A 26,216-nucleotide genomic window follows, 5' to 3' on the forward strand; every position below is an offset into this window, starting at 1 on the left:
GCAGAGATTGTGCCACTGCACTCCAGCTTGAGTGACAGAGCGAGACTCCATCTCAAAAAAAAAACAATAAAAGGCTGACACAGAATAACTACATAACCTGGCCTGGTTGATTCTGCGGCTTGGAGAACTCTTCTTCAGATCATTCAGCTTGGTGGGTTCGTTTGGATTCTGCACCAGTCAAAACCTGACTTTCTAAGGGGGACAAAGGAACAGATTCCTCTTGAAATTCAAGGTCTTGCTTATGAAGCCCTTTCCTATCCCAACATTATCAAGCCTTCTCTCCTACTTCTCTCCAAAGCAATGGTGTGCTCTCGACTCACTGCAACCTCCCCCTCCCAGGTTCAAGCTATTCTCCTGCCTCAGCCTCTGAGTAGCTGGGATTACAGGTGCCCGCCACCATGCCTGGCTAATTTTTGTATTTTTAGTAGAGATGGGTTTCACCATGTTGGCCAGGCTGATCCTGAACTCCTGACCTCGTGATCTGCCTGCCTTGGCTTCCCAAAGTGCTGAGATTACAGGCGTGAGCCACCGTGCCCGGCTGCCTCTTATATTTTCTGTTTCAATATTGAATTAGCCTGGGATTTATTTTTATGTGTGGCACAATTTAGAAATCCAAGTTGCGCTCTCTCCTCCCGCTGCCCAAGATGCTGAAAGGAAAGAAGGCTAAGGGGAAGAAGGTGGCTTCAGCCCCTGCTGTCGTGAAGAAGCAGGAGGCCAAGAAAGTGGTGAATCCCCTGTTTGAGAAAAGGCCTAAGGATTTTGGTATTGGACAGGACATCCAGCCCAAAAGGGACCTCGCCCGCTTTGTGAAATGGCCCCATTATATCAGGTTGCAGCGGCAGAGAGCCATCCTCTATAAGCGGCTGAAAGTGCCTCCTGCGATTAACCAGTTCACCCAGGCCCTGGACTGCCAAACAGCTCCTCATCTGCTTAGGCTGGCCCACAAGTACAGACCAGAGACAAAGCAAGAGAAGAAGCAGAGGCTGTTGGCCCAGGCCGAGAAGAAAGCTACCAACAAAGGGGACGTCCCCACTAAGAGACCACCTGTCCTTTGAGCAGGAGTTAACACTGTCACCACCTCAGTGGAGAACAAGAAAGCTCAGCTGGTGGTGACTGCACACGATGTGGAGCCCATCGAGCCAGTTGTCTTCCTGCCTGCCTTGTGTCGTAAAATGGGGGTCCCTTACTGTATTATCCAGGGGAAGGCAAGACTGGGCTGTCTAGTCCACAGGGAGACCTGCACGACTGTTGCCTTCACACAGGTGAACTCGGAAGACAAAGGTGCTTTGGCTAAGCTGGTAGCAGCTATCAGGACCGATTATAATGACAGATACGATGAGATCTGCCGTCACCGGGGTGGCAATGTCCTGGGTCCCAAGTCTGTGGCTCACATTGCCAAACTCAAAAAGGCAAAGGCTAAAGAACTTGCCACTAAACTGGGTTAAATGTACACTGTTGAGTTTTCCGTACATAAAAATAATTAAAATAATACAAATTTTCCTTCAAAAAAAAAAATCCAAGTTGCTTTTTTCATCCTTCAGAACAACAGCCAGTAGCTCTGAGTCTGTCTCTGAAGAGGCAAATCCTTCCCCCATTTGAAATCACTGTCATGTCCCAGGTTCCCAACTGCTTGGAGACCCTGTCTTCCGCTCTCCTGAGCTGCAGACACTCCGCTGTTTGCAGGTGGGAAGCTCCATCATCAGACCTGCATCCAGAGGCCAATCCCTTTTCCTTGCCTGGGACTGTTCTTGAGTATTTCCTGTCCACCTTGTCGATTTCTATGAGCAACGCCTGGTGAGATTTTGCTGTTTGGTATAGGGAGAAGTAGCATCTTCCCAGTATCAAACCCTTCCCTCTGGAACACAACGTATTTCTTGATTCAGATCTTTCCTCTCTCTCAGGAAAGTGTGACTATTTTATCCATGTGAGACCATTTTATCCATATGAGTTTTTGTTGTTATTGCCTTAAACGTTTGCTAGTGAGTTGTGGAACTGCGTGTGACTTGCTCTGGCCCTCCAGGCCTTTTCACTGTGAAGTCAAATCTTTCTTTAGCTGGTCCAAAGTTTTACTATGACTGTTTCCATTTCACGCTTCTTCCACCCCTATCCCATTTTGCAGGGCTGTGGGGAAGAATCACCTGGCTCCATCTCTGCACTATCTGTGTCTGTGTCATTATGCCTTCAGCCCACTACTGAGTCTCTGTATTTTGAATTTCAACATTTTTTTTTTTTCTGAGTCTCACTCTATCGCCCAGGCTGGAGTGCAGTGGTGTGATCTTGGCTCACTGCAACCTCCGCCTCCCGGGTTCAAGCAATTCTCGGGCCTCAGCCTCCCAAGTAGCTGGGATTACAGGCGTGCGCCACCATGCCTGGCTAATTTTTGTATTGTTAGTAGAGACGGGGTTTCACCATCTTGGCCAGTCTGGTCTCGAACTCCTGACCTCAAGTGATCCACCCACCTCGGCCTCCCAAAGTGCTGGGATTACAGGTGTGAGTCACCACGCCTGGCCTGTGATTTCAATTTCTAAGTTTTTTCTCACCAGTCCATTCTCTTTTTAATGGACACGATGGCCTCCAAGTCCCTTTGTGACTCCTGTATGAACATGTCCACCACGGCTAGCGCGTGTCTCAAGATACTGATGTCCTCAGATACCTGGCAGCTCCTTGTTGCCTGCTCGTATCTGTAGACGAGGCCCAGACTCCTGCCACAGGTGTGGGGAGAAGCCCCGGCTCAGACGCTGCCTCCGCAGCCCAGGGACGTCCTCCTGTCGTGTTTCTGAATGCCGGTGTGGTCTTGCCTTCCACACTGGGCTTGGCTGTGGCTTGCCACCACCTGGTCTCCAGCACTCTCATCTTAGTGCTCACAGATTTTCTTTCTCCCTCCACAGCACATCTTCTAATACAAACGTTGATGTTGTGAGTATGCATTTGTATTTTTAGAAACATCACCACCCCTCCTGCTGAGCTTTTTATTCCTGCTCACTGTCTGCAGGCTTTGTTTAGGATCCTCACCCACCTCACAGGACTTCTATTTTTAGAGCTCATGTTTTCCTGTGTATTTTAAGATCAGAGCAAACACGAGCAAAAATTGACACATTTTCCTTTTTAAAAAACCTTTTTCTTAATAAAGTTTCGAGGACACTTCATCGACACAACTTGTTTTCGTGGAAAACCGTCTCAAATGTCTCAGGAGTAAGGAGCGGATGATGCCTGAGATTTTCTCGATTCCTGCAGTGAAGCTTTTTCACGATGTAGTTCCTTCACTTTGAGTCTCTCAAAGGCCCCATGTTGATCTGTTTTCTATTTATTCAATTGTATTGATTGCATATTTGCCCAGGAACAAGGCCTGCGGGTGCTTCCTAGGTCTCGCGTTTCCACTTGCGTGTGGTGCAGGCTTTCAGAGCTCAACCCGGAGGGGCCCGTTTCCAGTTCAGTGACCGGCCATCCGAGGGCTGGGGAGGGGTGTGGCCAGGCTCACCCAGACGGGGAACTCGGGTCACACACGCCTCCACCTGTTTGGGTGAAGCCAGTGAGCTGGGGCCAGATGACACCTGACCTCCCTCCTGGAGCAGGAACGGAGGCTCCTTCCTGCGTTTCCCACCTGCTGTGCCCAAAGAAGCCTCCTAGAGCTCGCCCAGTGCTCCAGCTTCTCAGCCCACGTTCCCCAGGGCTCGGCTCCTGTGTCAGCCGTGTCACCTGCGAAATGGCTCTAGGGCCATCACGCCCACTTCTGCCCCAGGGTCCACTCTTGACACAAGGGTACCAGGCAGGAGCTCTGGCTGAGTCCTCAGTCTCACCCCTTTGGAGAGTGAGTCCTCCATCTGGGGGACAATCAGTGGGTCTGGGGCGGCCAGGCCGACTGGCCTCAGCAGCAGGCGCACCGCTGAGCTGTGACCGTGCACCTCAGGCACATCATTTCGGCTAACGTTCACACAACTGCACCCCCTTACAGATGAGCAATGGGAGGCTCCGAGGGATGAAGCAGCTGCCACCGCACACCCACCGCACCACAGGGCGGCAGCACTGATGCTGAAAGCCACGTCTGTTGGCTTCCGAAGCTCCTGTTGTTAATCGTGGCTATGTTTCAAAAGTGCAGAGAAGAAAGCCTGGAAATAAATAAGGGGCGATGTCAAGGTTGCCCAAGTGGTGCTCCTTCTTTATCCTTCTCATATTCTAAAATTTCTAGAAGGAATTAGACAACCAAAAAACCTAAGGGATGGTGACTAGTTAGTCTCAAAATAAACTCAGAATATTAAAACTGGTAAGAACTTTAGAAACCAAGGAGTTCAACCCCTTAAGCCAAAACCTGCACAGGTAGGTGACCTGCCCACAGCACCCACCTAGGACCACAGCCCGCAGTGAGAGCTGGGCTACTGGGCTCCAGAGTCCAGCGCTCACTGTTGCAGAGCCAAAGGTATGTGTTCTGGAAACTGCAGCTGCAGATTCTGCACAAGTCTCTCTCATCCACTGGCAAAACCACGCCACCATTTAGGAAGATACCAAGATAGGACCCATGAATCACGACAGCTTCATTTAAAAGGGTACAGGCCGGGTACGGTGATGCATGCCTGTAATTCCAGCACTTTGGGAGGCTGGGGCAGGCGGATCACTTGAGGCCAGGAGTTGGAGACCAGCCTGGCCAACATGATGAAACTCTATCTCTACTTAAAAAAAAAAAAAAAAAAAAAAATCGGCCAGGCGTGGTGGTGCGCACCTGTAGTCCCAGCTACTCGGGAGGCTGAAACAAGAGAATAGCTTGAACCCAGGAGGTGGAGGTTGCAGTGAGCTGAGTTTGTACCCCTGCGCTCCAGCCTGGGCAACAGTGAGATTGTCTCAAAAAGAAGGGTACAGGCCAGGTACAGTGACTCATGCCTGTAATCCCGGCACTTTGGGAGGCCAAGGTGGGAGGACTGCTTGAGGCCAGGCATTTAAGACCAGCCTGGGCAACACAGGGAGACCCCATCTCTACTAAAAAATATTAGCTGGGCATGGTGGTGCACACCTTTCGTCCTAGCTACTTGGAGGCTGAGGCGGGAGGATGGCTCAAGCCTGGGGGTTCAAGGCTGCAGTGAGCTGTGATCACACCACTGCACTCCAGCCTGGGTGACAGAGTAAGACCCTGTCTCAAAAAATAATAATAGATATAAAAATAAAAGGGACGGTCTCAGCACTTGTCAAATGGTTGTCTTCCATTCTCCCCTTATCACGTGTGAGTGACACAATCCCAACGCTGACAGGTATTCAAGAGCCGTGGGAACAAGAAGTTGGGTTGTTAAGCACCTGCCTCGCTACCGCCTGCTCACCACGGTCCTTGGGAACTGTCCCCACAGGCCTCCCTGGGAAGGACAGGACAGTGAAAGGTGTGCAGGCTGATACATGTGGGGGATTTTATTTCAGGCACTTGGCTCTTTAGTTTTTCTTACACGATGTTCCACAAATATAAAAATGAGAAACTCTTTCAGATTATCTGTGTATCCACACACCTGGATTATTCTGGCTAAAGTGACAGGAAACCCCAGCAGTCTGGCTTCCCCGAGTAACCCTGTACTGCCTGGTTTAATCCCGCCATCTGAGGGTGGGGTGGGCGTCAGGCATAGCTGGACACAGGAGTGCCAGTGGTGGGGTCAGAATCCAGCTTCTCCCTCTCCCGGCTCCAGTGGGTCTATTCCCCGAAGTCCTTGCTCCTGTCTGCAGGGCTGTACCCACTGCTGGCGGGGCAGGGAGTGGACAAGGCGGGGCTGACTCACTTGCTCTTCTCCTGGAGTTGCTATTCTAATGGCGACAAATCCACAGGAAAAAGGTAAACAAACAAACAAAAAAATAAGAATCTTTCAAAAAAAGAAGTATTCTTTAAAAAAAGAGAGAAAAGAAGGTGAGGAGTTCAGTGTAACCAGGTGACTACTCTGAACTGGGGACTGAGTCAGCCTCTGACACTGAGCTGAATGCCCATGACAAATGTGACCAGCCGTGCGGGCGGGGACAAGGCCAAGGACACAGAGGGCCCAGGGTCCAGGGCCAGGTGTGGCGCTTCCAGACGTTTCTACTCCCTCATTTTATTCATGGCGACTTGGGAAGGAAATCTGTCTTTAATGAGCAAATCTAAGGCTGCGTTTTCTTTCCGAAGTCTCCACAGGATTTTCACGGCAAAACCAATGAGAAAATGCTCTTTCAAAGAGAAGACGGAGTGTCACGAGAACATCTTCTCTAAAGTGCGTGCGCGGGCTGCCCTCTCGAGGCATCATGATGTGCTTCAAATAACACTTGGTAAAACCCTCTGGCTAAAAAATCAAAATTTCCAAAGCATATACATTTGAAAAAAAAAAAATCTCCACTTAAAAGCTTACTTTGACTTGTTGCCCGGGATCAATTGCAAAAGCGCTTCTGTTGAGAAAGGACAATTCAGCCAAACTCCAGCTGGTTTTTAGAAACAGAACTGGAGGAAAAAACCCCAGAAAACATAAGGCACTGGGCAAATGTGACGTAGGCTGGGATGAAACCCATTCTCCCAGAGCCGGTCTCTCCCACAGCACAAAGCTGCTCCTCATGCAGCCAGCTGGCTGAGGGCCCGGAGTGTGTGTCCGCAGAGGGAGGAGTGGGGTGGGGAGGGGAAGAGGGGAGGCTGGCTCCCCAAAGTGTGACCTGAGGACTGATCTGAGCTGCAGTGAGCACTTTTTACCCTGGGGCTGAGCTCCCTGGACTCCTGCGACATGGATGGAGCTCTCCCTGCCATGCTGCCAGCTCAGGAGCCTGAAGCCCAAGGGCGCTCTTCTGTACCTGGCATCCAGTCCCTGCCAGGGCCTCTTGAGAGCCGGATCCTTTGTTCATCTTCTCCTGTTCAGCCCACCCCTGGCAAACCCGAGATCACCCTTCACATCACCCTCCCCTGCTTAGCCACTCACTCAGTCCCTGGCCCCTCTGCTCTGTCCCTCCAGAGAAACACAAACTGGCTCAAGGCCCAAGCCTGCACAAATGGGAGGCTGCAGTCTCTGCGTGCTGTGAGATGAACTGCAGGCCAGCTTCCCCACTCACAGGAGGGCCTGGGCGTTCACTGAGCAGTGACTTCTGAGAAGAACTGAGACCCGAGCAGCTCAGGCGGTGGCTCCAACACGTCTTGCCACGCAGGCCTCTCGAGTGCCACCGGAACCAGAGTAGCAGGGGACGGGGATGGCGAGTCTGCAGTGAGCTCCGTGGCTGTCCACGAGGTCACTTGTCCCTCTGCTGCCTGGCCAGCGCCACCCTCAGGGTGTCGGTGCCCAGGCGCAGGCCCTGCAAGCAGGAGATGGCCTGCTGGGCTGTGGCCGAGTCCGGGTAATGGAGGAAGGCTCTGCGCTGCGGGCCCTGCCAGGTGAGCCGCAGGGGCATGGAGCCGAGTTCCCGCAGGGCTCTCTTCAGGTCACTCACACGGGCGTCCTGGGGGAGGTTACCAACATAAACATCGGCTGCAAGCGGGGCACCCTCCCCTGGTGGGGAGCCACGGGCTGCCTCCACGGAATTAGCTTCTGATCCGGGTGTGTCTGGGGGCCTCCTGCCAACACTCAGGGGCACTGTCTGCTGGCGGCCTGGTTCCGAAAGGTGCTGGTGCTCACCCTGGAGGGTGACATCCTTCCCAGCCTGCTGCTCTCGGGCACGGAGGCTCCTCAATATGGGGATTTTCTCCATCATCTCCCGGCTGATCTGAAAAGCAAAGCAGTTGCAGCTCTTCTCAGGGAGAGAATCACAGGGGCACCTGCCACATATGCATCCACACCTCTGATTACCAGCCGTGCTGCACACGTGGACTGGATGCCGAGTGGTCTGAGCCCCAGGCACATGGGACTCCCACTGTCCCACCCACTGTCTCACACAGACGATGTCACCAGTCTGTAGCTCTGCCCCTTGCCCCTGGCTTAAGGGAAGTCAGCGCTCACGGGGGCTCTGGAGCGTTTGCCACGTGCTGTAGAGGCTGCAGGGTTGGGCCTTCATTTTCCTCCAGGCCCAGAAGCAGGAAAGCAAAGCTGGGGCTCTCCGCTCAGGCCTCCTACCCAGAAGAGGCACCTAAGGTTGCTACTATTGCGATTACAGGGTCACAAAAGGCAGCTCCCCTAATGATCCCCCCAGAATAATGGGGAGCTGCCTCCGCATCTGCCCCCTACCTGTGCCTTTGGGTGGGATGAGGACTTTAATAGGACCACAGGGGTCTCCTCTCCACTGAAGGAACGTCTCTCAGGGGTCACCCCCTTCAATGCAGAGCCAAAAATGCAGAAACAAGGCAAGTCTGAAACATAGCTTTGAAAACACTTCCTAGCGACTGGTCATCAGACTATGAAATCAGTAATACTATGCAAAACTTAAGTCTCAATTGTATGGGACTTGCAGACAAAGGACATCTTTGGCTTTATCTGGATTTTTCTAATCAGCTACGGCAGCGGGCCCCTTGGAACAGACTGGAACTGGCTTGATGCAGCCTAAATGGTGAAGGCCTGATGGCTCTGTCCTGTGGGGCAGTTTGCACTGGGGGCTGCCTATGGGTCAGGACAAGTCAGGTGACGCCTGGACCACCGTGCCCTGTGCAGAAAAGAAACAGACAGACACTGTGCAGTCCTTTTTGACAATTCTCCTTCTTTAGAGATCCTTTTTATTTTTCTTTGGGGCACCAAGCTTTCACACGAGCATGGTCATCTGCAGGCCTCCAACAAGTGACTATGTCGCAGTATGGGGCAGCACGTGAGCTAGACAACTGTAAATTGTTCTACATGATGAAATACTTCAACTAGTATCAATGCTCTCATTACATTCAGAATAATATGTAATTTAGAGCAATGGTTCTTATCCTCGGCAGGGTGACAGAGGAACCTTTGTGAGGAGCTGGGGTTCCCTCCCAAGAATGACTCACCCACAATTTTCTGTACAATTTCCCAGGGTCGATAAAGACTATTCATGGGCCTCCAAACTACAAGAAGTACGCAGGCCCCAAGTTAAGCATCAATAAATTAGAGTAATAGTTAAAGATAACAAACACCTAAGAACAGCCAAGTGCATTCCTGCAAACCTAGAGGCTCTCAATCTTCTCTCATCTAATACCTGGCTCTGTCTCCCAGTGCTGGGTGGAAAGTAACCTCCCCTCCCGGCGAAGCTTTTGCTTTGGTCAGAGTCCTCTGTGGCGGGATGCCACTCTGCTCCCTGGCACTGCCACGTCAGAAGCCTTGGCAGGTAGCAGGCACATGGCCTGATTTTGGTCTTGAATGGCAAACAGACTCTTGGCTGTCATAGAAAGACTCTGCAAAGAAAGACTTGTGCCAACATTTCCCATTGTTCAGACACAAAGGAAAACAACTCACGTCTATGCCATGAACACATCCACGATGCGCTCTTTTCTAATCATAAGGCGTTTCTCTTCCACTGGGCCCTTGGCCTTCCTTCTCAACTCATTCACTGTGAGGAGACTAAACTCACAGAGCAGTATCATACCAGCTCTGAGGCCCAAGGAATCTCAAAAACGACCTAAGCCCAACCACCCCAACCTCTTTCTACACCTCTATTCCACCTTCTCAGAACGTTCAGGCTTTTGTGGTTTTTTTGAAACATTTAAAAATAGATATAACTGGTCATCATTTGATTTTGAAGGATTTTTTAAATTACCAGATTTAGTATTGAGAACAGATGATACAATTTAAAACCACAATTGCAATGAGAGAAAAAGTGTGGCTATGCATTTATCTGGAAGAACTGAAAGTTACTTGGCTCTGCATACAGCACCAGAAGCCTGGAGGTGAGAGCATCCCGTGGGGTGGGGTGGGGGCGAGGTAAGGGGTACAGTAAGGGGTAGGGGTTTGGGGGCAGGATGCACCCTCCAGGTAAACACTGCTCTTCTGATGGGGTCCATCAGGAGCTGCCCCAGCCCAGTCTCCTGCCTCCTGAGTTACTTCCCCTCCCATCTGTGTCCAGTAGCACCTCAAGGTTCCCTATGGCAGAAGCAAACATTCTCAGGCGAGGCTTCACACTTGGGGTTTTGCAGCAGAAATCTGTTTTGAAACATGCCGTGGGAAAGACAAATATATCCTTCCATGCACATCACAGGGAGCTCCTTTATTCTGAGCCAGCAAATATACAATCGGCTGAAGAATAATGAAAACATCTTAACCACACATTATGAGCTAACTGGCGGCCAGGGCACTGACACACTGGCATCCACAGGGGTGGCCGTTAGAATGGAAATGTGGAAGTGTGTTCCACTGAAGGAAAATTGCTCTTTTCACGAGCAGTGTTTGTGGGTAAAGGATGACAAGGCTTCACATCAGCTCCCTCCTCCTTAAGCTCTAATGGAAACAGCTTCCTGGCTGCGGGGCGGCTTTGCCACTCTGCCAGCTGCTGGATGACCACGCCGATCCCTGCCACAGCTGACAAGAAAGCCTCCTGTGCGCCAGCCAGCAGGGTGGCTGGACGTCATGGCTGGGATGAGTGCATGGCAGTGCTACTGTTTCCTGGCTGGCAATGAGGAATAGTTGTTACATTCTGTCAATCTGGCATGTGAAGTGAAAAATTATGCTTGTTAATCAAACATGAGAAAACATTTTTGCCTTTTTATAACTAATTCTATTCTAAAAAAAAAATAAATAAACTTTAAGTTTAAAAACCTGTCCCCTAGACATGCTAAGTCAAATACGAATCCGAAATCTGACTTTCAAGATTTCTGATTGAGAGTCAGAAACTGCTCAAAAAAGCAGACACTTGGGCTCCAATCTTAAGGCAGCTACATGCTGCTCTTACCATTTTGGATAAACTGCTTTTCTTTCTGACTCTTGCCATTACCTGACCTGAAGATAAGCAAACTGGGAGGATGATCTTTGAATCCCCCTCATTTTTTTTTTTTTAAGAGACAGGGTCTCACTGTGTCACCCAGGCTGGAGTACAGGGGCACAACTCAGCTCACTGCACCCTTGAATACCCAGCTCCAAGCAATCCTTCTGCCTTAGCCTCCCAAGTAGCTGGCACTACATGTGGGCACTCACCACCACACCCAGCTAAGTTCTGTATTTTCAGTAGAGAGGGGATCTTGCTATGTTTCTCAGGCTGGTCTTCAACTCCTGGGCTCAAGTGATCCTCCTGCCACGGTCTCCCAAACTGCTGGGATTACAGGCGTGAGCCATGCTGGTGAAGATGAGCAGACATCAGAAGTATTTCTAATACTAAGTTCAACCTCCATAAATAATGAGTTCTCTTGCCTGAGACTAAATATGATTGTTCGCTGATGAAAACGCTTTAAGACACTTCCAAACAGCCACAGTGAAATAACCATATGGAGTAGGTATGCTCAGAGGACAGCACAGCAAGGCCAAGGGAACGTGCTGCCTTCTGTAAACATAAATGCCTGCAGGTCTCGAAGCCTCTGCTGGCTCTCTAAGGGCAGAATCTCTTCAACATGGCTCATGGAAAACCCTTTTGTTCAGAGTTGATCAAAGGTGTGAGTTGGTAGGTAGAAAAAGGTTCAATAGGGCCACCCCTTTACAATCATGCTTCGACTGGGAGTGCTGACGGACAGCAGGGGCAAGGCCTGGATGTCCCAACACGGGGCCTGACCACAGGCAGCGCTGCGTTCGACTGTACCCCAACATCGGGAAGGGATGTCTCAACTTGGGAGGGGTATGGAAGTCACTAAGAACTATTTAGTAAAAAACATTTCTGTTTCCTGGTATACATGATCACCTTAAAACTGACGCTGCGAAATGCCAGCTTCCATCTGCACGCTTCGGCTCCTGCCTGGCCTCATTGCAAAGCCCGTGGGAGTGGCGTGCCTCGCTCCCCCTGCTCCGCAGAGTCCTGCATGGGACCAGCAGCTCCTGTCTCACTTCTGCACTTGGGGTTTCAGCCCTCAGAGAAGAGCAGCCGCATGGTTCCCCTCACGCAGACATGCTTGAGCTTTCCATGTTGGCTATTCCAGTGTCACCCTACACACGTCTGTGCGTGAGTTTTAAGAACTGGGGCATATTTAACTATTTTCATTTCTGAATTCTCATTTCTACTAACTGGGTACCCTGGGAACAGAGATATCTACCTTGCTGCTGTGTGACTGGGTTCAAATGCACCCGGGCACAATGTCTACCTTGGAAAATGTTGAACAAATTTACTATTTTTTTCCTAAATATTGTTGATTATAAAATTAGTATATGCTTGTTGTGGGAAATTCGGGAAAAAAGTAGAAATGTTTGAAATCCTATCTCCCAGAGATAACTACTGTTAATATTCTGCTGTATTTCCTCACCGTCTTTTCTCCTTGCCTTTTAACATGAGCAGAATATGAAATTCCACATCAAGCATGTATATCATATCGTGCCTTTTCTACTTTATAACACATGCACTTTCTCATGCCACTAAATATTCTTTAAAAAGCTGTATGCACTTAAATGGACTCCCCCCACCCCCATTTTAAGGCACTAAATGTCTTCTATAGAAATTCAGATAAATCCTTATCTGAATTTCTACATATTTCTCTAGGACTGATTCCTAGAAGGTAAATTATCGGGTCAAGTACAGTCATTCTTTTTCAATGAAAGCCTGTCTCAGCCCTCTAAACATACGGCTTGGTTGTGGGTAGGGGTTGGTTCACAGTTAGCTGCGTTATTTGCAGAGAACAATTTTGTTTTATGCGGGATCTGAAATTGGGCTTTGCTGTCCCAGGACTGCTGCTCAGAGGAGCCCTGTTCTCAAATCCTTTTTCTTGAGGTATCTGTAGATCATGCAGCATACTGTGGCCATCTGAGGACCACACTCCCCACCAGGTTGTGTGGGGAAGAACGGGCCTGCTTTGAAAGCTATAGAATTGTTTCCTTGAGTATGAGCACGAGAGTGGCTCTGGAAGAACCCAGTTTCCTTCATTAAGGAGCAAATGCGTTGCCCCGGGAAAGTCAGATGCACAGGCCTCGGTCTATGGTGTCCTCGCCAACCCCGTGGTAATCAGGAACCGTGTGCTGATGGTGAGGGGCACAGGTTGGGTGAGAAGATGTGTGTGACTGACAGTCCTTCCACTGGGCAAAGGCCAAAAGGCCCTCTGGTTTGTGGGTCTGGTGACTGGGACCACAGGCTTGTGGGTGCCCGAGTGGCTTCTCCTGAGCCCTCAGTCTCCCACTCAGGCTGGTCTTGCCTTCGGCACAGTTGAGGTTCTGGAGTCTGTAGCCATGCCCTACCATTCCTCTCTGTCTCCAAGGTATTCTTAACATATATCTTTCCTGCTCCCCAGCTCAGGCCAGCTCTAGGGAAACACTACAATGGTGTGGCGGGTCTCCACTGTCCAGGTGCAGCTTGGGCAGAACAGAGCTTCCAGGGCAGCGGCGGCAGCAGCAGACCTGGATCTCCCCACAGAGGCTCCACCTGCTGCTGCTGTCCAGGTGCTCACTTGGGTCCAGCAGGTGACCATGGGTCTCAACAGGAAGTTCCGTTCTTCTGTTGTCAGTGACTCACAGGACACCACGCAGCCCTGGGAGCTGGCTGGGACTCTGCGTTTCACTCCCGACAAGGGCAGGCACTGGTCAGTGGCCAGGGCTGCTCGACACTAGCAGGTCCAGGGCTTCAGCCGTTTTTGGTTTGCTACTGCACAGAGCTGAGGCAGCCAAATGGCTCTCAGCCCACTACAGACCACCTGACACATGGCTGTCACAGGGAGGGACATCGCATGACTGTCTCCAAGGATCAGAAGATCACTGGAGCTGGACGAACTGCCCAGAGGTTGAGGACCACGTTCCAGCTTCAGGCCCAGGTCTTTGGTACCACCTCCAGCCTGGCAGAGATCCTTGGTGTAGCTGGGGGTTCAGGGAGTCCTGGGTTTTCAGGGTACAGTGACTGGGAGATGGGGCAGCAGCGGCTATGCATCTTGTAGTTTGGATGTGGCCAAGTCACCCTGAGTTTCACGGGTCTGTGAGTGAGGCGATCGCCCCCAGAGACAGAAGAGCCCACGAGGACAGAGCAGACAATGTGCCTTCTAGAAAGGAGGAGTAAAAACAGAGCCTTCTGGGGAATGTCTCTGTACCTCTCTCTCTTCCTGCCAGAAAGTTTCCGATGAGGGTGCAGAGTGCTGGAGTGCATTTTAAGCCCCTTACCCAACCCTACCAGGCTTCCTTTGCTGAAGACGATAGGGAGGAGGAAGAACAATGGCTACTTGTGGGGGGTCTCTGCAAAGCACCTGCATAGTCACAGGCGGTATGGAGCAGCCAAAGGGCTGGAGAGCCGGGGTCAGTGCCTTTCTCTCCTTGTCCTCCACTGACAGGTACAACTCGTGGCCATAGGGAGACATGTGCAGGACCCCATCTTGGCTCAGTGAGCTACCCAGAAGGACCATCCTAAGGATTCTGCCAGCAGCACAGAGAAAGAAGAAACATGCACGGCGTCCAGGAAGATTTCTCAACTTTATTAACAACCTACCTCGCATTTGTGACAATGATGATGACTGTGGCCATGCTCCCAAGCATCGTCCTGGGCATTCTACATGCACTGCCTCTATTTCAAAGACAAACGAGAAGGCTTGGAGAGTGTGTTGGAAGTTACAGATAGAGCTATGAAGTGGGAAACTCTTGACTGCTAAACTCGGCAATACACTCACTGGCCACCTGGTCTCCTTTCTTTAAAATCATGAGACACAAGCTGAGAAGAGCCCACTGGATGTTGATGGTGAATCAAGGAGATGCGCTGTTTACAGTAACTGCACTCAAACAGAGCGTGTATTAGACTGGTCTGTAAGACAGGACAGGACGTCAACTACTGGAAAGGTGGAACAAAGGCCAGGGAATCAGATGCTGAACTATCTTTGTGTATTGAAATGAGTGAAGAAAAGGCAGTTTGTACTTCCTTCACATCCTTCATCAAGAGATCTATAGTGCATCCCAGATATTCCAGTAAGATAGCCAAGAGGTAAATTCTTGGATTCTAAAACCTATAAACCTATAGTGATAAATTATTATCACTATAATATCATGGAGAGGTATACCAAATATTTGCCAAAAAGTCAATTTGAAACAATATTATAACCTAGCACTGAACTGTCCGCCTTCCACATCCAAACTCTTTACTGGAATTTAGGGATTTTTTTTTTTCTCCCAACAAATGTTGATAAAACACACTTTGGCTGCACGGCTAGCGAGACTAAAACAGAAATACTGGGAGTTGTAGAAAGTGACTGATTTCCTCTGACCATGCAAAGGGATTACCAGGTGGTGAAACTGAGAACACAGGACCCAAAATGAGAGATGGCCTTTGAAAAGTCTGAGATTCTTGCTGAGGCCTCATAAACAGTGACCATTTTCCTGGAAGAGGGTCTCGATAAACAGCAAAGCCCCCGATGCCCTCCCTCCCCCACAGTGCTGACCCTCAGGAACCCTGGCTGAGTTTGGTTTGCTTTTCTTCTGTAAGAAGATATATTCACCTAACGTGTCCGATGACTTCATTTGTTGCTACTTTTCTACTTTTCTTGTTAAAATCTTCAGAATGTAACCAGGCTGTTCCTAGCTCTCTGCCAGGAGAGGCTGTCCAGGCTCCCCCTAATATGGCTGCAATGGGCCCCTTCTATGCTGCGCAGGCCTGGAGGGACTGCCAGCAGCTTCACTGTGGCTAATGCCCTTGTGCAACCTTCCCACCATCCCTGTTCTCGGCTCTGAGGAGCCGCCAGCCTCATGCTCTGTCTAGTGCATTGGCTTCCACTTACAAGGAAGCTGTGGACCAGAGTTCTCAGGTGGAAGACTCTTAAGAAAGACACCAAGGGATATTTTCATTTCCTGGAAGAGCAGTGACCACCTTCTTCCCCAGTGCTCCTGGTGCGCTTAGAGGGCCGCCCACACACTCTGGGTTACAAAGGCTGTTCCCTCTGCGTTCATCAGCGGCCAACTGAGGAGTGCACACCTGGGAGTCCCCAACAGTGCCTGCCCAGGACGGCTGCAGGGAAAGTCCCCGCTGGGCTGTGGCAAAAGTAGCAGGTATTCTGTGTTCATCCTTAGAGGTGATGTTGTTGATTTTCCATGCCCAAAGGAGGGATACTTTCAAATGCTGAATGATTTGGGTTTAAAGAATGGGATACGTGGACACGTACGCTTATTTAACCAGTAGTTTTGTCCACACGAAGCACAAATGTCTTCTCAGTAATTCCGGCTGTTTGCCCAGCAGAGACAGCATCATAACCTGCAGGCTGACTTGCAGGGTCAAACTGCTACTGCAGACTAACTTGCAACGTGTGCCATTACTTAATCTGGAGATAAAAACCACAAATGCATAGAATGTACAAAGGCTTGGTACTGCCTCCTACTCAGGCTAGATCTGCTTGAAGATCCAGATCCTCAGTAAAAAAAAAAAAAAAATCTGGATTTAAAAAGGGAAGACCAATGAGATAAGGCCAGGCAGAACGTGCTGCACCTGGGATGGCAGAAAACAACTCTTAAAAATGAAAAACAGTGGGCAAGTAAAGCTTCAAGGCATTCACCCTCCCAGCCCATGTGGCCATTTCTGCCATCTACAGAGGCAGATTTTAAACCTAGCTGCTTTTTAGACTCCCAGAGATCCATACACAGATTCTTAGGCCTGGGCCTGGAGATTGTCATTCAGGAGCCACATTGCTCAAAAGCTCCTTGGGTAATTCTAACATACAGCCATGCTGGGATTGCCAACAGCTTCCATGCCAGACAGAAAACACTTAAAAGAGGAGGAGCCACTAAGCTACAGGCCAGAGCTGGCCACGGCCGTGACCCACCTTGAACCAGGTGATTCCCATCGGCTTTGGGCGCTTGCAGCCTGTGGCAATGACTCTGGTTGGAGTGAGGATGTAGTCCACGGTGATGTCGTGCTCCTCAACAAGCTCTTCAGGGATGTCCACGACCTGGGGGAACAGAGGTGGGATAAAGGGGCTGGTGGGAACACCACTGCAGGATAAAGGGGCTGGTGGGAATGCCACTGCAGTCGTGCACACTGCCCCCGCTCAGTGGGAATGTGAGGCTGGCTAGAGAAGCACCCCCAAATCCACTCTGGGGCTAAGGCTTAGCCGCTGCACCACTAGCAAGTCCAGCCCTGGCTGATCCACACCACTCGTGACACGGCACAGTTCAGAAGCAGATGAGTCTCCTTCCCCACCCCCTGTTCCCTCAGAAGAGAATGGCAGTGGCTCTGCTCAGCCCATTCATAAGGAGCACCTGGCAGTCATGGACGATGGTGACCACCGGCGTCTCCTTGCTGATGGCGCCCATGGATACCATCATGGCATATTCCAGATCGGCGTAGCCTTCTCCCTTCCCGATTCTCCAGCCTAAGAGACAACTGAGAATCAGTATCGCTGGGTGGTCCAGGGCATCGCTGAGAAGTGGATTTTCCATCAGGTCCAGTGGAAGGAGAAACTTGAACCCAATATCCCGAGCTAATCTATAGAAATTTTCACAGAAATGCCCACCAAATGCCCACAAGCAGCCCACACTGAAGATGGACTTTTGGGCATTAAACAGGAATAACAACACGGCAAATGTCCGGTGATGAAACTACAATGACGTGAACGCTGGACCGTTTAAGCATGTCACAAAGGGAAACAGATCACATTCATGTCAGCTTTATGTTAGGAAGACTCATACTTAAAAAGAATGAAAAGAGCAGTTCTCAAAAAGACTAAAAACAAATTCCTACTGAAAGCAAAACATGTTTAATCAACTTACCTTGGAGGGAAAATCGCTGCTCTGAAGTCAGGAGTGCGAGAGGGCATGGCCTTGTTTCTTCAAAAGCACTGAATACTCACCACTAGACACCAGGTCCTGAGGGACGGTTTAAGCAGTACTAAAGCGTTTTGCAAATTTGTAATTAGTGGCACAACAAAAGGATTTTCTGAGCCTAAAAGAGTAGCTAAGATGAAATCGAGGTTTAACAGCCTCTCTAGCCAAATCAGCTATTCAGAGACAAAAATGCAGGAAGACAGATACATCAAATGCCTCTGGCCCCCACGGAGAAGCTACAATTCCTCTTATGAGAAGCCTGAGGCACTTCAGAAACTGAGGCCAGCGTGTGCCACCACCAGCGTCACCCGCAGAGCACCTGCATCACTGCTGCCGTGTCTAAGACTCACATCTGATCAAGCTACTTTGACAATTCAAAACCTTCAACTGTACATGCAAAGAAACAAGAGAAAGAAAATTCAACAGAAAAATAGCAAAGGATATGAACAGTTCACAGAAAATGACAGGCAGATAAGCAGCAAACGTGAAAAATGCTTGACTGACTCCTAATTAGGTACAAATCAAAGGCAAAGGAGATACTATTCACTGCTCACTAGCAGACTGCTAAAAGTCAAAGCTGGCTCATTCCAGCTAGGAACAAGGAAGCGGGAAAAGAGGCCAGGCACCACTGTTGAGGGCCGAAAGTGAGCGGCCCTTCTGGTGGCAACATCAAGGCTGACAATCCACCCTTCAGTTCAGCAACTCCCCTCTGAGGCACTGGCCCCCATGTATAGCCTCAAAGGTGCACCTAGACTATCCCACAGAACATACTTCCAACATGGTCTGTAAGAAAAAAGACCAAAGCCAAATCTGGAAATAACTCATAACGTATGTATCCATCGGCGGGGGTGGGCTTCAGTTACTGAGGTGCAGTCACGTGAGAACACCGTGCAGTTCCTCAACACAGGCCCAGGAGGCCAGCCTGCAGTGCTGACAGGAAAGGGCTCTAAGACACATTCTCCAGCAAGGCACGGAGCTCTATGTGTGCCGCCGTCCCTTCTGTGAATGTAGAAAAGTGATATCTATAAATCTATACCTATAAACTATAAGACAGGGGTTCCCAACTCCTGGGCCACAGACCAGTACCAGTCCATGGCCTGTGAGGAACCAGGCCACACAGCACAAGGCGGGCAGTGAGCGAGCGAAGCTTCCTCTGTATTTATAGCCGCTCCCCATCACTCTCATTACTGTCTGAGCTCCGCCTCCCGTCCGCTCAGCTGCGGCATTAGATTCTCATAGGCGTGCAAACCCTCGTATGAACGGTGCATGCCAGGGATCTAGGTCGCGTGCTCCTGATGAGAATCTAATGCCTGCTGATCTGTCACCGTCTCTCATCACCCTGAGATGGGACCGTCTAGTTGCAGGAGAACAAGCTGAGGGCTCCCACTGATTCTATATTATGAGTTGTATAATTATTTCGTGATTTATTATGATGTAGGAATAACAGAACTAAAGTACACAATAAATATAATGTGCTTAAATTATCCTGAAACCATCCCCTCCCTGGTCCATGGAAAAATTGTCTTCCATGAAACCGGTCCCTGGTACCAAAAAGTTGGGGACCACTGCTATAAGATATCTGTGTCTCGGCAAAAGAAACTATCATCAGAGTGAACAGAGAACCTACAGAATGGGAGACAATTTTGCAAACTATCTGTCTGACAAAGGTCTAATATCCAGACTCTGTAAGAAACTGAAACAAATTTACAAGAAAAAAACCCAAACAACCCCATTAGAAAGTGGGCAAAGGGCATGAACAGACACTCCTCGAAAGAAGACATTTATACAGCCAACAAACATGGAAAAAAGCTCAACATCACTGATTATTAGAGGAATGCAAATCAAAACCACAATGAGACACCACCTCACGCCAGTCAGAATGGTGATAGATGCTGGCAAGGCTGTGGAGAGATAAGAACACTATTACGCTGTTGGTGGGAATGTAAATTAATTCAACCATTATGGAAGACAGTGTGCTGATTTCTAGAGGACCTAGAACCAGAAATACCATTTGACCTAGCAATCCCATTACTGGGTATATACCCAAAGGATTATAAATCATTCTACTATAAAGACACATGCACATGTACGTTCACTGTAGCACTATTCACAATAACAATGACATGGAATCAACCCAAATGCTCATCAACAATAGGCTGGATAAAGAAAATGTGGTACATATACACTATGGAATACTATGCAGCCATAAAAAGGAATGAGAGCATGTCCTTTGCAGGGACATGGATGGAGCTGGAAAACATTATCCTCAGCAAACTAACGCAGGAACAGAAAACCAAGCACTGCACGTTCTCACTCATAAGTGGGAGCTGAACAATGAGAACATATGGACACAGGGAGGGGAACAACCACATACTGGGGCCTGTCAGGGCAGGGGCAGTGGGAGGGAGAACATAAGGAAAAATAGCTAATGCATGCTGGGCTTAATACTTAGGTGATGGGTTGGTAGGTGCAGCAAATCACCATGGAACACATTTACCTATGTAACAAACCTGCACATCCTACACATGTATCCCGGAACTTAAAAAAAAAAGATATCTGTGTCTCACACGCATGCTACTATGTACAACATCTACACTAGGAACTCCTACTGGGGCAGCTGGGAAGGAACAGGGAAGACTTATGGTGGAGCTTTCTGTGCTGTTCAATTTTCTAAGCAGACACATGGCTACTTTACTACTTTACACAGGGGCTTAGCTAAACGATGAAACTTACAAAGTGTTACTTTCTTCTTTATACATCCCTGAACCTGATGATCTTTTTCCAAGAGGGGACCTTTGCTGATTTCCCACCACCAAGAGCCCAAGTCCCATCATCTCGCCTCAAGGCTGCTGAGAAGGGGCCGCAACCTAGTAAAGGGCCTGCTGCCTGAGGACCCTTTAGTCCCCTCTGCCTGGACAGTGGCCGGCATGCAGGAGCCACCCCTGAGGCCGCTACTGAGGAAATGCCCCCTCCAGGCCGGCACGTCCCTCCTCAGACTCTCCTTCCCACTCCCGTCGGTCCTGACTTGTGTCCAGCACTGAGCACGTCACGTCCTGTCCCGGTCCAGCTCTCGTGTCTGGCCCACCCACACGCCATGCACTAAGGTACAGACCACCCAGTGCCTGCCTGGCACACAGCAGGTGTAGCAGGTATACCAGAACAGTGCGCTCCTGAGTCCCCAGCCCCGATGACATAGACGAAGCACCAGAAACTGGGAATGCACTGAAAGCAAAGAATAAAGAACAATGTCCCCACATCAGCTCCAGTGGTGGCTGGGAAAAGAGGGCACCCTGAAGCTGGAGACAGCAAGGGGTGGTGCGGTGACCCTGCCCTCTTAGCAAGGGCCCCCTGGCCTTGTGGACCGAGAGGAGCCTGCCTCACGTGCAGCGTGGCAAAGCACCAGGCCTCAGAAGAAGTCTCGGACACACCATGTTGTTCAGGAGTCTGCTGCTTCATAATAAAAACAAAGCTTGGAACCTACTGTTTTTCCATTTGCTGGAGTCCCTCCAAAACCAACTATTTACCGACATACTGAAAAGAAATTAAGCTCCAGCTCACTCAAGAACAGAGAGAAAACCTTTCACCACCTGAAGAGAGAGTTATCTCACTTTGTTTTTCCCGCTAAGAAAAGTGAAAATGCTGTACACATGTTGGGCTGGGGCCAGAAGCGGGTGGGCTGAGCCAATTCTTCACCTCTGAAAAATGCAGTGGCTTCCGAGACCAGATAAGTGCATCGAGAAAGCAGACATCACTGGCGACTTTTGAAAGACAAACAGCCTGGCACGCAGCTGCCTTCAGGCAGAGCTGTCACACTCAAGAGTTCCCATCTGCTAGTCTTACCTTTTTCAGAAACGGCGACGGATCCCACCACAACTAAATCCACAAGGACTCTGGAATCCAAGCCTATGGGGACGCTGTAGTTCCTCACACCCTGCGCACAGAGATACGGATTGGAAAATTTCAACTCCAGCTGCTTCCTCATTTTATAATTCATGATCAAAGTGCACTCAGGGTCTGAATCAACCTCTTGGACAAAACAGATGCAGGCACACGCAACACCGGAGATGTGGCGTTTCAGGAGAAGCCGCATTCCAGAAACCGCTTTAGAGCACAGTTTCCCCAGTCTCTTTCCCCGAAAGGTGGCCAAGAGGGACTCACAGCACAAATTCATAGGCTGCCAACTTCATAACATCTAACAAATCGTTTTTCCCCATAAGGCAGAAGAGCACAGTGGTGAAAACACAGGGGCAGAGTCCCAGGGAACTGGGTTCAGAGCCTCTGAGCCACAGGACCCCAGCAGGCTGGAGCTCTCTGAGCCTCAGTTTCTTCCCCTGTAAGACAGGGACACCACCCTCTGCCTCGTCGGACCAGTGTTGGAATTAAATAACAAAACGTATGCATTTAGCACATAAGACATGGTCAGTAAACACTGTATGACATATTTATTCAATATAAAATCCTGAAGGCCACTATCTTTATGTACAATATACTCGCTTCTAAAAAATTATCCCTTCAACCAAAATGTCCCAAAAGTGTATTGCTTTATACTAATGCAGGCATGCATATAAAGAATAGGGAAGCTGAATATGTTCATGGTTCTCATAACACGGTTTATGTAAGACTCAGGAAAAAGCCATTTTCAGTCCTGTATCCGGCAGTAACTGATCATTCGATGTGGCAGTGGGCTCTGCCTGCAGTGCTATGACAAGTTCCGTATGGATCAGTGCATACGGGTGGCTTGGGGTCTCCCGACAGTCACAGAAGGGGACTTAGTCCAGGAAACCCTCCACTGCAGGAAACCCTGTGTTCTCATCATCTCACAGGGGCCACGGGAGCAGGCACTGACCAACTGCAAAGGAACAGACGGTTTGCATTTGTGAATGCTGACCATCACCATGGTTTTGTCTCATTTTTCTACCTTTATTTTTCCTTTGCTCCTTTCCCTCTCTATATATATTTTTTACTTTATTGTATGTATTTTTATAAACCATATCAAATTCTATTTTTGGAATAAGCAGGGTGCTAATAAATAAACAATAAAACATTCCAGTTTTATACATTAGGCTTAAGTGGCAAATCCCATAAAAAAGGGTATCTTGAATTGTCTTATTTTTTCTTCTCAGTAGATTAAAAATTAAATGACTTGGAGTTTACCTTAAGATTCTTAAAAAAGTCACCAAATTCGACTTAACTGTAAAATACATAACCAATTTTATTATAATGCACCATAAAGTCATATTTGTACACTTGATTTTACTAAATTGTGAGGCATTCAAGAAAATCTTAAATATATAATTGTCAGTAATTACTCACTTAGAACTGGTGAGGCAATTTCCAATGGAGCATGTTTTGGAAATTCTATCCCGTCTCCCCAGTCGCTCTGGTGGCACCCAATGAACAGGCCGGGAATAAGAAAAAGCTCCACAACACTGAACATCACAGGTTAACACTGGGCAGCGCCAGAGAACCAGATCACTCGTCTTCCCTTTTCTTACAATAAGGAATTTATAATTTGCCAATTTCGTGCAAAATAGAAACTGAGTTACAGAAATAGAATCTGTTTACTCAGTTTTCCTACTTGGCTCCATTAAGGACAGAATTCTTGAATACTTTAATATCTCTGTTCTTTTGGCTCTGTTAAAAATGAATTCCAACTGTGTGCTGCTATCTTATGCTAACTCGTCAGAAGCCTTCACAGGGTACAGTTCTTTCCTAGGTGGGGACATTGCTTCTAGTACTTACCTGAGAGGTGGCACATTTTCTCAAGATGTCTTTAGTTGCCCCAGGGGGTGGTGTGATCTTATTAAACAACCCCGTTCTCAGTCGTGGTGTTGGAACCAACAATGTTTTTTTGCTCTTTTAAAGAAAAGACAGTCAGTAAATTACAAAATTAAATTATTCCATAGGACTTTCTTATATGTGTTTTTACCATTTCAGGAGAAGAGGCAAATTACTATTATCTGCATTTTTTTTTTGGTGTGTGCCAAGGAAATTACTTATTTGAAAACCTAATTAAATAATGTGTGGGGTCGATTTTTCTTAGAATCACCACTCGGCACCTCCTTACCCTGAAGAGCCAGAGGGTTTACTAAACTTGCTAATTTGACTTCCCTTACCATTCAAAATCGTTACAGGTAAAAATTGACAACAGAAATCCAAACTAAGGTCAGTTCTGACAAAATCCCAACCTCAACTTTCCTGTGTCTCCTCTGCTCTCAGCACCAAGTGCGACACAGTTACAATAATGTTGTCATTAGAAACTGGCACGGCATAGCTACCTTAGTTACTCAAACATTTCTATCTAGTTTGGCTGTTCAGCAAATCACAGTCAAAGAGATCAGTAATCATGATAATCAATACACCGACACGTGCCAATAGCCCTTTACTTCTACTTAGTTCTCAAATGTCTATTGTGAGAACCTCTAGAACAGGGCTTCTCAAAGTGAGGGCCCTGGGCCAGCGCATCAGCGTTCCTGGCACCTGTTAGAAATGAATCAGCCCCTCTGGGGGTGGGGAGCTTCGATGAGCCTTCCAGTGACTCTGATGCACATGAAAGTTTGAAAACCACTGGCTGAGATGTCTCTGTAGATTATGCAAGGGTAAGCCACAAGGCAATCATAAGATCTGTGAAATCTTTCATGTAAATAATAGTATATTTTAGTTTTTGAGCAGGAGATGACAACCCAAGACCAATAAAAGACCCACAACATCTGTATGGCCTATTTCAACAAAGGCTTGTCAACCACAAGAGCGAAGTACTTCAACACAGGCAACTCTAACTGCAGCGTGCTGCTTTTCTGTGAGTGGTGGAGTGTAGCTCCCCTCATTGGCAGTGTTGGAGTCCTGTGCCCCACATACGGGGATCACTCTCTCTTTTCTAGAAGCTGCTCATCCTCTGGCTCAGTGGATCTCAGCCTTTAGTGTGCATTAGAATCACCAGCAAGCTTTAAGAATTACCGAGGTCTAGACCTCACTCCAGAGACTGTTTGGAACCTGGCATGGCCAACAGTCTTCAAACCTCCTTGAGTGACACCACCATGTGGCCAGAGCTGGCAAGTGGCACCTAAGCCAGTGGTGCTTAAGCCTGTGTACTTGGAGCACCCTCAGAGTACTGATTGAACAAAGTCTGATGCCACTTTAGAGACTCACAGTTCTGGGGTTGGGCCTGGGAAGCTGTGCATGCCCCCGGCACTGCGGACTGTCCGGTCAGACACTGGCTGCTGTGCCTGTAGGTGTGGCCTGAGGCTGTGCATGTCACCATTGCCTGCCCACACGCAGCTGGGGCTCAGGAACTTGGATTTTTACCTGCATCCCAGCTCATCCTTAAGTCCCTTAAAGTTTCCAAAAACCACTGAGGACCCTGTAAGCACCAGAACTCAGGGACCACATGTGTGTTGTCTTTCACCAGTACATCCTATGCCCAGCACGCAGCCTGGGAGATAGCTCAGTTATTTATGCAGTTATTTCTTCAGCCTGAATAAACGATGGCATGAAGCAACAGGGATTTGCTCAGGGCTGCACCCCTCTTCCAGGCCGTCTTGGCTAAGGCTGACCTCCACACGGTCAAGGTTTCTGATTTTTGCTCTGAGGGGCTGACAGCTGAGAACACCCTGAACTTCACACTTGCAAGGACTGGCTCTGGAGTCAGGTGGCTGAGTCAGAATCCTGGCTGTACTGAGACTGACGTGTGATAACCCGAGGTGGAGCCTCTCTGCGTCTGGTTTCAAGTGTCATAGAGAAGCAGAGATGGTTCCCATAGGAGTAGTGGAGAACCCAACCACATAATACAGGGAAAACATTTAGACAGAACTGCGCCTCGAATGCAGTGACTGCCGACTGCTGTCCTTCCTTGCTACTACTGCTATTACTACTTCTAGCTTATTAAAATGATTCATTAACTAGGAAAATAAGGCTGACAGGAAGCTATGCTTCTGGAAGAGCCTACATGGAAGTCTCTCTTGGGGCTGAACCACCATCAGCAGACAAAATGATCTCCCACAAGAGCCTGGACCCAGGGCAGGCCCCTCCTCTCAGCTCCGGCAAGAATACACTCTGCCGTTCACCTTTTCTGCCACGCAGTGTGGAAAGTGCCCTTCTCACTAGGGCTTCTCGGGACTTTGACCTGACAACTTGGGTGGCAGAATGGCGTCAGCACACAACGTGTGGCAGCGTTAAGGAAGAATGACAACGATTCTGTTGTGAGATGGCCAGTACTATACTCAGGTTATCAGCTGCGATTTGCTTCAGCAAAACCACATCAACCATTACGTTAAATTAATGGGGTCATTTGAACGTTACTGATTTTATAGTTTTGTTCATATTTAACTTATATGCTTATTTTGGTTTTATAGTTGCATAAAAGCTATCTGCATTAAAATTTATACCAAGTTTTATGTTTATCATATTGAATTAGTTTATAATAAACTAATTTAAATCAACCCTGAGGGAGTTTTCTTTTTTTCCTTGAAAAGGGGCCTATATGTTTTCAGTTGAGAAACAGTGCTCTAATTGATA

General features: G+C 48.7%; 1 protein-coding gene and 1 pseudogene across 9 annotated transcripts in view; one reads left to right on the forward strand and one right to left on the reverse strand.

The window, feature by feature from the left end:
• Positions 1-644: 644 nt before the first annotated feature.
• LOC129015433 (large ribosomal subunit protein eL8-like) lies at positions 645-4,570 on the forward strand (annotated as a pseudogene).
• A 793-nt stretch (positions 4,571-5,363) lies between these two features.
• Positions 5,364-26,216, reverse strand: part of MTHFSD (methenyltetrahydrofolate synthetase domain containing) — a 465,469-nt gene continuing 444,616 nt past the window's right edge. For all 9 annotated transcript variants that reach the window (XM_063654164.1, XM_063654163.1, XM_054453367.2 and 6 more), the window contains 5 exons: positions 23,445-23,558; positions 21,543-21,633; positions 17,139-17,251; positions 16,703-16,828; positions 5,364-7,674 (listed from right to left, as the gene is read on the reverse strand). In XM_063654164.1, coding sequence (XP_063510234.1) covers positions 7,204-7,674; positions 16,703-16,828; positions 17,139-17,251; positions 21,543-21,633; positions 23,445-23,558 — 915 coding nt within the window. In that variant the 3' untranslated portion in view covers positions 5,364-7,203. The remainder of the gene's footprint in view (positions 7,675-16,702; positions 16,829-17,138; positions 17,252-21,542; positions 21,634-23,444; positions 23,559-26,216) is intronic.

The sequence above is a fragment of the Pongo pygmaeus genome, chromosome 18 (genome assembly GCF_028885625.2).
Source record: "Pongo pygmaeus isolate AG05252 chromosome 18, NHGRI_mPonPyg2-v2.0_pri, whole genome shotgun sequence".
NCBI classification, from domain to species: Eukaryota; Metazoa; Chordata; class Mammalia; order Primates; family Hominidae; genus Pongo; species Pongo pygmaeus.